Genomic DNA, 17,723 nt, shown 5'->3' with positions numbered 1-17,723 from the left:
GGTGCTACAGAGGATACTGGCCATCTGGCCCAGTACATCACTGGGGCCAAGTTTCCTTCCATCCAGGACCTCTATACTAGGCGTGTCAGAGGAAGGCCCACTTTTTTTTTTAAGACTCCAGCCACCCCAGTCATAGGCTGTTTTCTCTGCTACCGCACGGCAAGCAGTACCGGAGTGCCAAGTCTAGTTCCAAAAGGGTCCTTAACAGCTTCTACCCCCAAGCCATAAGACTGCAGAACAATTAATCAAATGGCTACCCGGACTATTTGCATTGACCCCCCTTTAGTTTTTTTTTTACACTGCTGCTATCGCTGTTTATTATCTATGCATAGTCAATTTACCACTACCTACATGTACATATCACCTCTATTACCTTGACTAACCTGTACCTCCGCACATTGACTCGGTACTGGTACATAGACTGGTATATAGCCTTGTTACTGTTATTTTATTTGTTTTACTTTAGTTTATTTTACTCTTATTTTCTTCACATTGCATTGTTGCTTAAGGGCTTGTAAGTAAGCATTTCACGGTAAGGTTTACACTTGTTGTATTCGGCACGTGACAAATTAAATTTGATTTGATTTATTTGATATGTCCTGAATGCAAAAGGCATTATGTTTAGGGAAAATGGTGGTGTCTGCATTATGTTATGGGTATGCTTGTCATCGATAAGTACTAGGGAGTAAAGAAAATCAAATGGAATAGAGCTAAGTGCAGGCAAAATCTGCCTGGTATGGCAACCGTGCAGGCAAAATCCTAGAGGAAAACCTGGTTCAGTCTGCTTTCCAACAGACACTGGGAGACAAATTCACATTTCAGCAGGACAATAAGATAAAACAAAAGGCCAGAGTTTTTAAAGATATCACGAAGAACTACATAAGTGTTGCTAATGCTCTCCACTTTCTGGAGGACCGAGTTTTGACATCAGTGGAAGCAGAGTATGGTAACTAAGGAGATAGGGACTATTTGAAGAATATAAAATATAAATATAGAATAAAAGATATTAATCAAATATCATCCAACTCGGAATTGTATATCAGGAACTAGGGCCACTTTCTAGAGCTACAATCTGAAGATCAATGACATCATCATGATTAGACCTTGTTTTTTCAGTTCCCAGTTGTCTTGAAAGTACCATAAATCCAGAGAATGCCAGACTTTGATGACAACATTTGCCCACGAAGGACCACCTTCGTGTTCAAGTGAGCACATCACAACAAGGTGAGTCCAAAAATGTATTGTATGCTGCTGCATAAATGATGTAATATGCCAGGGAGATATGTATACTGTAGCTAAGAAAATAATACTAAGTGTATGTTGTGTAGTAAGCTGTTAGTAAACCATATGCCTCACCCTAATAATTTGGTCTATTTCGCCTACAGTTCTGACTACTGCTCTGACTGTTCTGACTTGGTTGTACACATGTAGCCTATAACCTGTTTTAGAAATGTAATCATCGATTTATGTAAGAGCTTTCATTGTCAGCTTATATTCCCCCTTTATTTACCCAACGTTTGTGACTTGGTGTACATGGAGAACACTGTAAGAAGTGTCCATGTTCTGAATTCTGTCGCTGTTCATTTCAAAAGTTCTTAACAAATAGTTACATTGACTATGTCCGCCGTCGCTCCCTCATTAATGTCTTAATCAAAATTTTGGATGGCCTCTTATCGTCCCCTTATGCCATAGTTTGTACATCTCAATTGTCAATAGAAACTACATTTGTTTAAGCAAGTCAGCCATATCAGGTATGTTTATTTTAAAGGCAGGAAATGAGGTTGAATTAACTGTTTCACTGCCAGACAAGGCTCCGCTGATAGCCAGGTGTAGCAGTGGTAAGATGTTGGAACTGCTGTTGGGACAGCTTTATGTCGGCCCTAACAGTTTATGGGCACCTTTTGTCACCGTGAAAGTGCAATTAATGTATTGTTTAGTGTTGTGTAGTGGCTTTGCTGAAATTCATCCCCACCAAGATTCACATGCTAAAATGTCCACTGCCTTGGAGTAAGGGTAAAGGGTAGGAATTTTCTCTGCTATCCACTTTATGTTTTAATTATTATTTTGGGTATAGGGGAAGGTTACTTGTTTTTTTCCAAATGTTCAGGGAAGGTTGGTAAAAATGTATTGTACTGAAGGGAGGGTCACCCATTTTAATTTCAGAGAGGTATGATTTTCTCCAGGTACAGTATCCCTCATTATAAATAACGTACAGTCCCTTATCCAGAAAGACCCACAGCTGTAATCACTGCCCAAGGTGATTCTAACATGTATTGACTCAGGGGTGTGAGTACTTATGTCAATGGTTACTTCTGTATTTCATTTTCAATACATTTTCAAAAATGTCTGTTTTCACTTTGTCATTATGGGGTATTGTGTGTAGATGGGTGAGAGAAAAAAATATATTTAATCAATTTTGAATTCAGGCTGCAACACAAAACAAGTGGAATAATTCAAGGGGGTATCAATAATTTTTAAAGGCATCACACAGAGCATCTCTCTCTCTCTCTCTCTCTCTCTCTCTCTCTCTCTCTCTCTCTCTCTCTCTCTCGCTCTCACCATTACTTCACTGGAGGGGAGATGACCTGAGCATTACAGTAAAACCAACCACCTAGGTTTTCGTGCCAAGGTTTAAAAAAAATACAACGTTCTGCTTTTAAAATGTATAAAACAAATTAATGTATTTATGTCCTCAAAACTATAGCTGTCCAAATAGTATTACACTAACAAGCCAAAATTGTAGTATCTGCCATTATAGTCCTGTACCTGTAAATAGGCCTATGAACCTCCACTACACTAAAGCTTATTTATTAATCATAAGAACATGTCTGGGGCAATAATGGAGATGCTATTTTTGCCATCCCTGAAAGATCCCGCCATACTTCAGTGCAGAAAAGACAGCAGGAAGAAAATATAAGAGAGTAGGAAAACCAATCCATATTTAATGAAAATATTAGACATGTGAGGGACGTGTCCTCTCTGCTCATAATTATTTCATTGCTCCTCAGTGGCAGTAAAAACTCCCATTACAGCTGTTGCAGTCCCAGAGTGTGGCTCATGAGCTCTGTGCCGTGTGTGTGCACAGCTGAGACCTGCTAATTAAATGAAGATGGTCTCCAAGAGCCGGCACAGGGTGAGGAACATTTATCCTCTATGTCTCAAAGAGTCGGCGGCAACCTGACATGCTGACAGATGCAGGATCCCTTTTAAATGTGTGTTTGTGCTGACACTAACAACGCTTAAAAACCGAGTCTGGCGTGTAACAAAAAAACTACACAGTACCAACAGATTCAATAGAAATGTGTTTCTTGGCATTCTGCCATTGGAGGGAGCCACGGCTGTTAGATAGTGTGGCTGTTCAGTACGGATTGACCAAGTGTGTATCCCAAATGGCACCCTATTGCCTTTATAGTGCTCAACTGTTGATCAGGGCCCATAGGGCTTTGGTAAAAAAGTGATGCACTATAAAGGGAATAGCATGCCATTTGGGACACACCCACTGTCTAAGTGTGGTCCCAATATTGTCTGTTCAGAGAGCGTCGTGCAGTGTTAATCTCAAGGACAGAGACTACGGTAGGAACAGAACAGGGAATGAGGCCATCTGACAGCAGGCTGCTCTAGCACCGTCAGGTTTACAAAGAACAATAACCCTGAGCGCAACTCACCCAATTTAACCAACAGTATTCCGAAAAGGAGAGCACACAGCAATGCATATGTTCTTTACCAGGCAAACGTCAACTGCTTAACAGACAAATAAACTCCAATGAATTACAGAGGTACTGTAAAGAGGTAACTGGCTAAAGTGAAGGGAATGACAAATAGAAATACTGTTCATATATCAAACAGAAGCCGGTAGCTTCTTGCAGCGAGCATCCAGAATCAATTCAGTAGATGTATATAGGTAAAATGGAAATGAGTGGTGATTAAAATTCAATCCTCAGACACTGAGAACACGCTGTGTGCTGAACACAGCTGTTATGAGGCCATAGGAGTGTGTTCAAAATGCAGCCCTCACTTTCCCAAGGCCAGAGCCATGAAAGCACAGCTCACAATGAGGGATCACTTCAAAAGAGCTTGTAAACAAAGGCGAGCCCATTTCAATTTGCCCATCGCATAGATAATCAGCTAAACATAAAACCACCTCGCCTCCTCAGCTCTCATCCAATGAGGGCCTCCAGTGAATTTTCGCATCTAAAATAAAATATTGATGTATGAAAATAAATGTAAAATGAGATCAAATTTGGTGAAGGAGGAAGGATGGATACATTTCTTGCAGATAGCGTCATGTTTACAGCACCATCTAAAGCTGTCGAGGGACGTTTATTATTGCCCGGCGTGCCTCTGTGTTCCTGTCGTTATGCATTCACATCAAAAGGCCACTGGTAATCGCTACTGAAACTTCTTTGCGTGGCAGACTTTTACTAACGTTGGAAAAGTCCAGCATCGCAACAAGCTGCAGCTCCAAAAACATCTCAAAGCGGAGGTAAAGGAAACGAACACAAACATACCGTGAGGTAAAGGAGCTACTTACTAAAGCAAAGTTGAACGCATATTCAGCCACAGTCATACAACTCCAGCTCTGCAGGCTAGACGGTACACACTAGACGATTGCACACTCGCCAACTACACCATTGGTTGCTGGTGAGCAGAGATAAAGCAGGACGGGCTAATTTCAAAGGCTGGAATTCCATTACAATAAACCCTTCCTCCGATATCTCATACTACTCACTAGACTACTACACATTAGAATACTACACACACTACACACTAGAACACTACACACTATATGACATACTACACATTAGACTACTACACACTATATGACATACTACACACTAGAACACTACACACTATATGACATACTACTCACTAGACTACTACACATTAGAATACTACACACACTACACACTAGAACACTACACACTATATGACATACTACACACTAGAACACTACACACTATATGACATACTACACACTAGAACACTACACACTAGATGACATACTACTCACTAGACTACAACACATTAGAACACTACACACAAGAACACTACACTACTGCACACTAGGACCTCCACAAGGTCTGGTTGTACAGTAAGTTACTGACCTGTGGTGGCCCATGCAGGAAGACAGCCCCTACAGAAAGTAATCAGTGGGGCTGTAGTACAGCTTCCTAAACACCTCCAGCCGGGTGAAGTTCCTCAGGACCCAGGCTTGCAGGGGGCTATTATTACAGTACTCCACCGTTGTGCGCCAGCTGTCATCGTCCAGCCTGCTGATGGTCAGACACGACTGGGTGATGATGTGGAGGAACGTGTGCTTCTGTGGATGGACATCCGGATGGAGGATGTCATGCATGGACATGAGGAGATGGGAGTGGTGAGTGAGAAACGCTAGGACAGAGCCAGACTCAGGCCAGACAGGCCCAACAACAAGATCACCAACAGTACTGTAGACTTATATTCCAAAAAAACACAATGCCACACAAGCCATCTAAAGGGTAAATGGACTATGTTGGAGTGTTGCTCAGAATGGAACCACCTTTGCCTACAATCAGAAAATCTTCAATCAGATTTCATAGTTTGATAAAAGTGGATGGGACTTGGTGGGATGGTGGCACTGATATTCTATATCAGCACTGATATTCTACAGTCCTATGAAAGGAAGAGCAGGGAGGGATTGAGAATAGGAGGTGACGAGAGAGATGGCTCTGACCAGTGCTTGAATTGGACTGTTACACACTGATACTGAGTACCGGCAACTCAAATTTGTTACTGCTTGAGTACCAGTACCTCTTGAAGAAAATTGGCTGAAAAATATTGCAAAGTACCCGCACCTAAATATAAATGGGTACCCAAAATGACTACCGACAGCTATTTCAGTCCACTTCAAGCCCAGGCTCTGACCACCTGGAATATGGAGATGATGTAAAAGTCAGGTATTTCTCTCTGTCTCTCAGATGCTGAAAATGATGACCATATGAAATGTTAATGGTACGGCTGGGATCAGTAGTATCGTCTGTCACACTGTTCCTAAAAATAATCATGCCGTTGACAGAGGCATTGAAACCCCACTGCCGTATACGTCAGGGACATTTCCTAACGCATGAATTATTCATGTTTTCATATTACATATTTAACTAAAGCACAAAGTGTAATACCTGGATCTCTCCCAGGGTGTGTACAGGAATAGATGAGCCTGGGGGCTTTTCAAAGTTGACAGTGACATGAGAGATCTTAATCAATGACAGGTGACACCATACTGGAGCAGGTAGCAGGGGGCGCAATCGGGCGTTTGCGTGGCTGAATTGTAGAGGACATTTTAGAGGCTCCCATAGATATATTTTGTTTAATGCCAATTCCCTGCAGTTCTACACATTTTGCTATTAAGCTGAGAGAGAATGTTCCAGTTTCAAAGAACATTTTATGCGATTCGACATATTCTGCAATGGAGCTGAGAGAAAATGTTGCAGTTTTAAAGCAAATGTTCTGCAATTCTACGCATTTTGCCATGGCTAATTGTAATGAACATGAGGGGAGACAGAGAGCTGGGTTTAAGTGCAGGGCGCAGCAGGTGTTTATTGCAAAGGACCACAGGAGGAGGCAGGTAGCCGGGTCCAGATGCAGGCAGAAGGTCATACACAGGGGTCCAAAAGGGCAACAGTACAGGCAGGGAGAAGGCTAGTAACATAGTCCAGGAGATCAGGCAATAGGTAGATAACAGTAAATCCAATAGGCTAAAGTACAGGCAGGGAATAGGCACCGTTAGTGAGGGAGGCAAAAACTATCATACACGGGAGGAGTAAATCACGGGAAACACAGAGCTCTGAAAGATGTGTGCCACAAAACAAACAATACCTCACAGTGATGGGATGCACAGAACTGAACTAAATAGTGTAGTGATAATGACATACAGGTGTGTGAACAGGTGATTAGAATTCAGGTGATTGGGATCTGGAGAGTGAGCTGCGTTCAGGGGATCTATGTGTTTGAGAGTGTGAGCTGGAAAGTGAGCTGCGTTCAGGGGATCTATTTGTTTGAGAGTGTGAGCTGGAAAGTGAGCTGCGTTCAGGGGATCTATTTGTTTGAGGGTGTAAGTTGGAAGCAGATGTTACACTAATGCAGTGTTATTTAGCAGTATATATTTTGTTATTATGCTAAGTTAATTGTTGTTGAATTTTAAATTCTCTCTGACTGTCTAGTTTTTATTTTGGTGATTGTTAGTTCTCAAAGATGATATTATTTTAATTTTTTTTACATGGTTTATATCTGGTTTTAGTTATTTCATTTTAATCTGAAAGCGTTTTTCCATCACACATTTTTTGGGATAAAACGCTTAGACGCCCAAGGACTATAACATATGAATATGTCCCAGTGGAATAAATATAACGATATGAATTGTTAATATTAAGGCTGCTTTGAGAATACACAATTGTTGTATGCTACAGTTTCCCTGTGTTAATGTATATGCTTTATTCTATATGTTGTGCTAGTATGCTGTGCTAGTATGCTGTGCTAGTATGCTGTGCTAGTATGCTGTGCTAGTATGCTGTGCTTGTTTCAAAGTCTGATGCACATCAAAATGGCACTTGTACTGGCATAGATGTTTTGCATGATATAAATATTATGGAGATATCTCGAAGTGTACACAATTCATCAAGTCCTGGATCATTGAAATGAAAACCAAATCTGTTGGCATATCATGGACCATTCAGTAGTGTCTAATATGCTTGCAAAATTCCAGCAACTTTCCCAAAATGTCTACGAATTCCATTAATCTTCCACCCAGGACTTCTGGAAAGCCAGGGAATTTTGGAAAGTTACTTGAATTTTGCAACTCTATGTCTGAGTCGACATGTCATTAGGCTCATAACTGGACAGTGGAGTCTGTTCGGTCCACAGGTCTGGCTAACGAGTCACATTCCCCAGAGCATTAAAACCTATAAACTACTAACACAATTTCACAGAGGACTTTGTAGACTACTGAGAGAGAGAAAAAAACACGCAGGCCTTACAACCACTAAGAACAAGATACTACTACCTACCAAAGACATGACTTATACACTGTCTACGTCGACTAGATGACGACATTCACGAGTGCCAGGTCAGAAAGCTTACCTCAAAATCATATTCCCACTTGCCAACATACTACATGAGAGAAGAACATTTGAATAAATGGGGAGAATTATGGGCTGCAATGTGCACTGAGCTACAGAATGATGGCTACTGTACATGATTTGACAGGAAGCATGACTCCTGACATGTAGCACCATCTGGTGGCTTAAAATAATCTGACCATTTTTGAAGAATTATAGATGTATTTGTACAGGTGTGTCATTTTCACATGAAAACTCTTCCTATGTAATAGTGCAGAAATTACTCTGGACAATCAGTGTGTGGCAAAGTTGTGTGGGCTCCCGAGTGGCACAGCAGTTAAAGGCACTGCATCTCAGTGCAAAAGGCATCACTACAGTCCCTGATTCACATCTGGCCATGATTGGGAGTCCCATAATAGGGCGGCGCACAATTGGCCCAGCGTCGTCCGGGTTTGGCCCAGGGTAGGCCGTCATTGTAAATAAGAATTTGTTCTTAACTGACTTGCCAGGTTAAATAAAGGTTCAATAACATAATCTAAAAAAATCATATTCACAAGTTATCGCACTCCTGTCATGACTCACACAGTACAGGAGGAGTCTTGAGTTTGATCTTTACCTCTGCATCATACTCAAACATCTGATTCCCCTTCATTTGATGACACTTCAGCATGACCACAGGTCCATGGGGACGTGACACGTCCAGACACAAGTCATCTGTCCGGATCTCCTTATCAGCTGTGTAGGAAAACACCTAGCAGAGAGAACAAGACATTTACTGTATCTACTCGTCCATAGCTCTCTCCTTGTGTTGCAAAATTCAGGTAATTTTCCAAAATCCTGGCTGGAGGATTCTGGATTTCCTGCTAATTCTCTCCATTCCAAACTGGATTTCTGGGAAAACATAGGAAATACAGGAAAGTCCATAGCTCTTTGCTCTCTACTGCAGTCTCCTTACCTGATTCCCACCCATGCCATGGCAGTTGAAGAAGCCAACTTTCTCGTTTTCCTTTCTGCCCATGTTGTCCACACACTGGTTCGTTTCAACATTTCTGATCTAGGGGTAGAAAGGAATAAAATGAGAGATTCAACATTGGATTCATACTTACTCATAATTCCCATCCTTCAATCCAACTTGGCATATTTACAGCTGACAAAAGCTAATGCTTATAGAGGTGGAAGAAATGAAGTCCCGCTCATCAAACACTGGCACATCATTTCCAGGTGACAAAATCTGTTGCCCAGATGTCAAATCTAATTCAATATTTACTATTCAATAAAACTAGCAATCTAAACTCATTAGCTCACCGGCGATGTAACTCATGATGCGGGACCTTGCTTAGCAACGCAAATGGCTGCATACATCAGACCTGTTGTGATCTATGTTCCCAACCCAAATTCTTACTTAATGATTCCATAATCCAATGAGCCATCTAATGTCTAACTAATATACTCCTAGAGGCATGCTCTATGTGCTAGGTGTTGGATAAGGTGCTTACTATGCAGGAATGGTACCGTTCATAATTAAATGATATAAAAGCTAATGACTGGAGCTGTGAAAAGTGGGATGTGTGCTGTGTGCTGTGGAGTGAGTTAATCATGGAACAGACGGGAGGGCAGGAAAGGGAAGACTGAGGTTACTGCTGCAGTTCCCTGCCATAGGCAGCTTTTACTGCAGTACATTGGATGCAGGCTGTAAAATCATGGAGCCTCAGCAGAATTAAACTTGGGGATTACAACCTCCTCTCCAAACTCCCAACCAGTCACATCATTTAACAGGCTCTCTATCAATCATGGCCTTCCTCTTTTATTGGCATATGTTATCAAGAACATTCCCCTCTTTGCCTCATGCTAACCTATTATCTAGAATTTTGTTAGCTAACTCTAGCCCATGCTTGGGTTTGGGTCAACAACTAAACCGATGATGCCAGTTATCGACCCTGACTTACTTTAAAGAGAAGTAGGGCAAATGGCACCCTATTCACTATGGGCCCTTGTTAGAAGTAGTACACTATATAGGGAATAGAGTCCCATTTGAGATGCATACACAATCATGAGAGGTACATTGGGCTGTAGAATCTGAAATGCTTCATACTTCACCAAGTGAGTAGTATCGCCTGGGGATCTGAGAGTCGGGGTAGATGTTCTCCAGGTACCAGGAGAAGGGTTTGCACTGCAGAGCTTCACGCAGGGCCTTACGAGAGGACACGTCTCCATAGCCCACCCGGGCCACACCTGCAACACAAACCAAGACCACGGAGCCATGTGTATCAAGCATGTCAGACTAGTAGTGGATCCGATTTTGAGCTAGGATCAGTTTTTACATTTGAGATTATGATGAATGGACAGAGGGGACCTGATCCTAGATTAGCCCTTTACTTTAAGATGATTGATACATACAGCACTTGGTGCAAGTACGGGGACACATGCATTGAAATATCAGCTAAAGACAACAAGAGCCCTTACCGCTTACAAGCAACAATGTTTGATTGGTGGGTGTGGCAGCTGTGGCTGAAACACCAATGACGTTAGTACTCTGGCATCTATTGTCTGACTGCACTGCCAAAGCTGTACACTAGAGGGACCTATCCATCGTTACATATTTAATGGCTGCCTCTAGTCTACACCACTGGAGGCTCCTCCTCAGAGGAAGGAGAGGACCATCCTTTTCAGTGAAATTTCATAAAAATAAAAATTGTAAAACATTTAAAAATTATACTTTTTTTAGATAAAACTATACTAAACTATACTAAATACTAAATATATTGTCATCAAATAATTGATTAAAACAATCAATTATTTGTCTATAGCAACTTCAACAACAATCTAGCTTCTGTCCTTCATTGACTTCAATACAAAACCTAGGAAGCTCGTAGGCCTCACCCCCTTCCAATGGCCTACATGGTAATTATGACAACTTCTGGAGGACGACCTCCAATCATCAAAGCTTTTGCAATATGAACTGACATGTCCATCCAATCATAGGATTAGGATCATAGAATGAACCGAGTGTGTTGTATTGGGGTTGTGCAGCAGAGCATTATTGGTGACATTATTGGATAGAGATTCAGAGTGAAAAGTGAGAGTTGAGCATTTTTAGGATAATATTCATAAATAGTTTTCTATAAATAGTTTTCTTCGGTTTATTTTTGTGTCCAGTTAGTGCAATGCATTTCATTTTGCCTTGCTAAATTCAGTAGCAAGTGGCAGTAGCTAGCTAGCTAACAGCATGAGCATGCAGTTCTCGCTGGTAGAATGGTAGAAGCTACCAAAAATGTTGACTTTTTGTGAAGAACCCCTGTCATTCTCTGGGGTACACAGAAAAGGATAGAATTAAAACCAAGGGTCGACCTCTGCCTGAGATCAGTTTCATGAAGAAGGAGGAAAAGGTGAGGGCGTTCAATACCAATTGGTATCAAAAGGGTAGCTGGTTAACAGGGAGCCTTTCATCAAGCCGCCTGTATTGCTGGCCTTCCCTGCTTTTAGGAAAGTCTGAGTACAGTGACCTGAAGAACATCGATCTTTTAGCTAAATAGCTAAACAAAAGATGGGAGCATATACAGTTCATTTGCAAAGTATTCAGACACATTGAATATTCCACCTTTTGTTACGTTCCAGCCTTATTCTAGAATTGATTAAATTAAATGTTTTCCTCATCATAATGACAAAGTGAAAAAATGGTTTTAGAATTTTTTGCTAATGAATTAAAAATAAAATCAACAGAAATACCTTATTTATATAAGTATTCAGACCCTTTGCTATGAGCCTCGAAATTGAGCTCAGGTGCATCCTGTTTCTATTGATCATCCTTAAGATGTATCTCAAACTTGATTGGAGTCCATCTGTGGTAAATTCAATTGATTGGATATGATTTGGAAAGCGACTAGTCAGGATTGATGCAAAGATGAACGGAGCAAAGTACAGAGATCCTTGATAAAAACCTGCTCCAGAGCACTCAGGACCTCAGACTGAGGGCGAAAGTTCACCTTCCAACAGGACAACGACTCTAAGTACACAGCCAAGACAACGCAGGAGTGGCTTCGGGACAAGTCTCTGAATGTCCTTGAGTGGCCCAGCCAGAGCCCGTACTAACATCTCTGGAGAAACCTGAAAATAGCTGTGCAGTGATGCTCCCCATCAAACCTGACAGAGCTTGAGAGAGCAAAAAAGAATGGGAGAAACTCCCCAAATACACGTGTGCCAAGTTTGTAGCGTCATACCCAAGAAGACTCAAGGCTGTAATTGCTGCCAAAGGTGCTTCAGGAAAGTACAAAGTAAAGGGTCTGAATAGTTATGTAAATGTGAAATTTCAGTTAGTTTTTTGACAAAATGTTCTAAAAACCTGTTTTTGCTTTGTCATTATGGGGTATTGTCACGCCCTGGCCATAAAGAGGCTTTTATTCTCTATTTTGGTTAGGCCAGGGTGTGACTAGGGTGGGAATTCTAGTTTCTTTATTTCTATGTTTTCTGTTTGTTTCTATGTTTTGGCCGGGTAGGATTCTCAATCAGGGACAGTTGTCTATCGTCGTCTCTGATTGGGAATCATACTTAGGCATCCTGTTTTGCCACCTTAGTTGTGGGTAGTTGACTTTGTTAGTGGCCTGTATAGCCCTAGTCAGCTTCACGTTCGTTTTGTTGTTTCTTGTTTTTTACAATTTAATCCATTTTAGAATAAGGAGGGGTAGGGACAATTTAATCAATTTTAAAATAAGGGGGGGGGGGGGGTTAATCCATTTTAAAATAGGGGGGGGGGGGCAATTTAATCCATTTTAGAATAAGGCTGTAACAAAACAAGGGATCTGAATACTTTCCCGAATGCACGGTAAATGCCCACATCAGATTCAAGCTTCTGGGATAAAGCTTATTCGATAATGTAACATACTTTCTCATTCGAAGACGCAGATCCTTGTAAGAAAAACAGGGATGTTCTCAAGTGGTTTATCGACACCACTGCATTTTAGGGCATGCAAGTATTGGCTTTTAGAGGACACGACAAGAGGGAAAATTCTGCTAACAAGGGAAACGACAAGGAGCTTGCAGAGGTAATTGCACATCACGATGCTTTACTTTCTGAACATATGGAACTTTCGACTGTCTTTTCTGGGATGTCGAAATCAATTCAGAATGATTTAATAGCTTTAATAGCTTCCATCGCATCATCCATTAAAAGTTCCTTCATCAATCCGGACAGACACAAGCAACAACTCATTGCATACAATTGAAGTCGGAAGTTTACGTACACCTTAGCCAAATACATTTAAACTCAGTTTCACAATTCATTTATCCTAGTAAAAGTTCCCTGTCTTATGTCAGTTAGGATCACCACTTTATTTTAAGAATGTGAAATGTCAGAATAATAGCAGAGAGAATGATTTATTTCAGCTGTTATTTCTTTCATCACATTCCCAGTGGGTCAGAAGTTTACATTTACTTTGAATTATATTTTGTTGTATTAATACTATTTAATCTCTCCTCAGACTAATATTATTCTGTTGGTCCTGAGGGTACCTTTGCCACTGTTCCACCCCTTGTGTGTTGCGCTGTCATGGTGTATTTGTTAGTAATTAGTAGCATTTCCTTTAAATTGTTTAACTTGGGTCAAATGTTATGGGTAGCCTTCCACAAGCTTCCCACAATAAGTTGGGTGAATTTTGGCCCATTCCTCCTGACAGAGCTGGTGTAACTGAGTCAGGTTTGTAGGCCTCCTTGCTCGCACACACCTTTTCAGTTCTGCCCACAAATTGTCTATAGGATTGAGGTCAGGGCTTTGTGATGGCCACTCCAATACCTTGACTTTGTTGTCCTTAAGCCATTTTGCCACAACTTTGGAAGTATACTTGGCGTCATTGTCCATTTGGAAGACCCATTTGCAACCAAGCTTTAACTGATGTCTTGAGATGTCTTGAGACTTGTGTCATGCACAAAGTAGATGTCCTAACCGACTTTCAAAAATTTGAGTTTGTTATCAAGACATTCGTGGAGTGGTTGAAAAACAAGTTTTAATGACTCCAACCAAAGTGTATGTAAACTTCCGACTTCAACTGTAAATGTTGCAGCAGCTTAGGCTACACCTAACCATTAAAGATGGGATAAAAACAAGACGATTTTTCAGTCTGATCAACTGTAGGCTACTAATAATAGCAGCTGCAAACAGCCTATGCACCCAGTCCATCTGGTCAGGGTAAACAAATTGGACATTTATAATCCATATGTGTGTCAGGAGAAAATGTGAATGTGATGAAATCCAAAATGATTAACTGGAATGAATCAATCAACATAATAGTGACGACATAGACTGTGAGTAAATGTTTAATTAGAACTACAGTTGCATAGGCCTGCATGATGCGAACATGCATAAAGCAAGCTCAGCCCTGTGAGTTCTATTGTCTATCCGTTGTTGCCTCTGTGTCTGTGTAGAGGAAATCCACCTCTTAATCTAGTCTAAATAAAATTAATATGAACAAGTATAAGGTTGCTGCAGTTTGAGAGAGTTTTCATCCCCCCAGAGCCAGGATTTTTTTTCAGGATTTAAAAAAAACATGTGACCTGATTTGGAAAACCTGGTCCCCATCATAGCCCATATAAAACCATTTTACAACTGATTAATCACTGTCATACCTTATAGGGTCCAGAGTTTTTCTGGTTAGGCTAACAGATAAGGAAAAACTCTGGGCCCCAGGGGGAAACAATTGCCCCACCACTCTGGGACCTATGGTGCTGCCAGTCTGCTTGTAGTTGTCAGAATTCTGAGATGTCTGAGTTTAACTTCATGTTAAATATTAGCCACCATCGGGAGTCACCATCAGTTATACCCACATACAGTACATTTATAACTGTCACTTTAGTGAGTTTGTATAGTTGTTCCTGAGGGTCGCTAGCATTAGGATCATATTAGGTTAATGTTGTGCAAGAATTTGGAACATGTAGTCTATTTGAATCAATATGGAACTCAGACCACACTTAGAAGATTAAACCTGGAGCCTGGTTCACGATGACTGGACCATTGTCATGCAGTTCCATGATTAGTGAGGATTAGGGTAGATATATAAGACTATAGTTCAAATCTTATTGTACTATTTATTTATTTTTTCATGTTTTTTCACCTTCCAATATTTCATGGATTGAATTTTACAACATTTATTTTTGATTCATCAATATATTTGTTGTGTTCTCGATGTATTCTAGTCTGTTGACTAAATTCTAATTAAAGGTACACCGTATTTAAAGGGATGGCTTAAGATAAATTTACCGAATGAAATGAATTTACCTATTGAATGAGAAATACACAACAAAATATGTTGGCCAGCAAGTGGGAGGGTTTTCAGCGATTTAATTAAATGTCTTCACCGTGCACAAGGGAATCACGCCTGCAAAGCCTGTTACGCACCAGCATAAGGTAAATCTGAATACCCACTACTGAGAAGTATAGGAAAGGTGTGCATAGGAAAGGCTTACATTTCCTCAATTGGAATCAGGCCAATAGTGTAGTACTTTTGGCCAGAGCTCTGGACAAAAGTATTGTAGACCTATATATAGGGCAGAGGTGGGCAAACTACGGTCCGCAGGCTTGATCCGGCCCGCAAACCCATTTAATCCGGTCTGTGGGAGGTTTGAGTTTTAAAAAAGAATGATTGGGGCAAATTATTATTTTTGGTTAAAAATACACCAGGCCACACTTGAATGCCTAAAACTAGAGAGAAAGTCTGTAGAAATGTATAATGGACCTACATATTTTCAAATAACTTTTTCTAGCCCGCAAATTGATTTTGACAAACAAATCTGAGCTACCCTTGGTTGAATTTTGACATCCCGATGTGGCCCGAGAACCAAAAGGTTTGCCCACCCCTGATATAGGGAATAGGGTGCAATTTGGAATGCACACTAACAGTGGAGCTGCTCTGACCTTATCATCCCCTCTAATATCCTGGAGAGGCAGACTGAATGTCGACCAGGCTACACTAGACAGGGTGGCTCATCTATCACAGCCTCAGCACTGTCTCTCTCTCTCTGCTGCCTGCCTGGCTGCAGCCTTCAGAGGATACTGCGAGCATGCTTTTCCAAAAATGACTTAGGTACTGGGCCTGCCTTTAACCCTCAGAAGACAGACTGAAGAGCATTCTGGAAACCTAGAAAGGGTGCCTTGCCTTCCATGCAAAACACTTAAAATACAATTTTATTTATATAATGCGCCGAATACAACAGGTGTAGACTTGATCAATGTGCAGGGGTATGAGGTATTTGAAGTAGATGCAGTATGTAAATGAAGGCAGGGTAAAGTGACTAGCCATCAGGATAGATAATAATAAGAGTAAAATAAAGACAAGTGAATACGTTGTGTATGTGCGCACTTGTGCGTGTGTGTGTATGTAGTGTATATGAATGTGTGTAGATTTTGTGTGAGAGTGAGTGTGTGTATATACACAGTAGTGTGTATATACACTGAGTCTACAAAACATTAGGAACACCTTCCTAATATTGAGTTGCACCACCTTTTGCCCTCAGAACAGCCTCAATTTGTCAAGGCATTGATTACAAGGTGTCGAAAGCGTTCCACAGTGATGCTGGCCCATGTTGACTCCAATGCTTCCCACAGTTGTGTCAAGTTGGCTGGATGTCCTTTGGGTGGTGGATAATTCATGATACACACAGGAAACTGTTCACTGTGACACCCAGAAGCGTTGCAGTTCTTGACACACTCAAACCGGTGCACCTGGCATTTAGTATCATACCCCGTTCAAATGCACTTAAATCTTTTGTCTTGCCCATTTACCCTCTGAATGGCACACATACACAATCCATGTCTCAATTGTCTCAGTTCAAGAAAAAGAGTAAAGAAAATATTTACTAAATAAACTAAAGTAAAACATTTAATAAAAAGTAACACAAGAAAATGATATAACAATAAGAAGGCTATATACATGGGGTACCGGTACCGAGTCAATGTGTGGGGGTACAAGTTATTCGAGGTAGTTTGTACATGTAGGTAGGGGTAAAGTGACTATGCATAGATAATAAACCACAAGTAACAGCAGTGTAAAAACAAGGGGGGGGGTCAATGTAAATAGTCCGGGTGGCCATTAGATTCATTGTTCAGCAGTCTTATGGCTTGGGGGTAGAAGCTGTTAAGGTGCCTTTAGGGCCTAGACTTGGCACACCGGTACCACTTGCCGTACGGTAGCAGAGAGAACAGCCTATGACTTGGGTGACTGGAGTCTTTAACCATTTTTGGGGCCTTCCTCTGACACGCCAAGTATAGAGGTCCTAGATGGCAGAAAGCTTGGGCCCAGTGATGTACTGGGCCGTACTCACTACCCCCTGTAGTGCCTTACGGTCAGATACAGAGCATTTGCCATACCAGGCAGTGATGCTCTCGATGGTGCAGCTGTAGAACGTTGAGGATCTGGGGACCCATGCCAAATCTCCTGAGGGGGAAAAGGTGTTGTAGTGCACTCTTCACACCTCTCTTGGTGTGTTTGGACCATGATAGTTTGTTGGTGATGTTGACACCAAGGAACTTGAAACTCTCGACACGCTCCTCTACAGCCCTGTCGATGTTAATGGGGGCCTGTTCAGCCCTCCTTTTCCTGTAGTCCACAACCAGCTCCTTTGTCTTGCTCACATTGAGGGAGAGGT

At 41.3% G+C, this 17,723-nt stretch overlaps 1 protein-coding gene across 5 annotated transcripts in view; it reads right to left on the bottom strand.

The window, feature by feature from the left end:
* The window catches only part of LOC124016484 (polypeptide N-acetylgalactosaminyltransferase 13), a 72,897-nt gene that overhangs the window by 11,628 nt on the left and 43,546 nt on the right, over window positions 1-17,723 (bottom strand). For 3 of the 5 annotated variants that reach the window (XM_046332089.1, XM_046332137.1, XM_046332193.1), the window contains exons 9-12: window positions 10,186-10,325; window positions 9,049-9,147; window positions 8,710-8,844; window positions 5,106-5,320 (exon numbers count right to left, since the gene is read on the bottom strand). In XM_046332089.1, coding sequence (XP_046188045.1) covers window positions 5,135-5,320; window positions 8,710-8,844; window positions 9,049-9,147; window positions 10,186-10,325 — 560 coding nt within the window. In that variant the 3' untranslated portion in view covers window positions 5,106-5,134. Of the gene's footprint in view, window positions 1-5,105; window positions 5,321-8,709; window positions 8,845-9,048; window positions 9,148-10,185; window positions 10,326-17,723 lie in introns of those variants that run through there. The other 2 variants (XM_046332210.1, XR_006835424.1) reach the window with 2 other exon arrangements.

This window comes from Oncorhynchus gorbuscha, linkage group LG01, assembly GCF_021184085.1.
Source record: "Oncorhynchus gorbuscha isolate QuinsamMale2020 ecotype Even-year linkage group LG01, OgorEven_v1.0, whole genome shotgun sequence".
Lineage (NCBI taxonomy): Eukaryota > Metazoa > Chordata > Actinopteri > Salmoniformes > Salmonidae > Oncorhynchus > Oncorhynchus gorbuscha.
The sequence above is the reverse complement of the archived record's forward strand: the minus strand, read 5'-3'. Positions and strand labels throughout refer to the sequence as shown.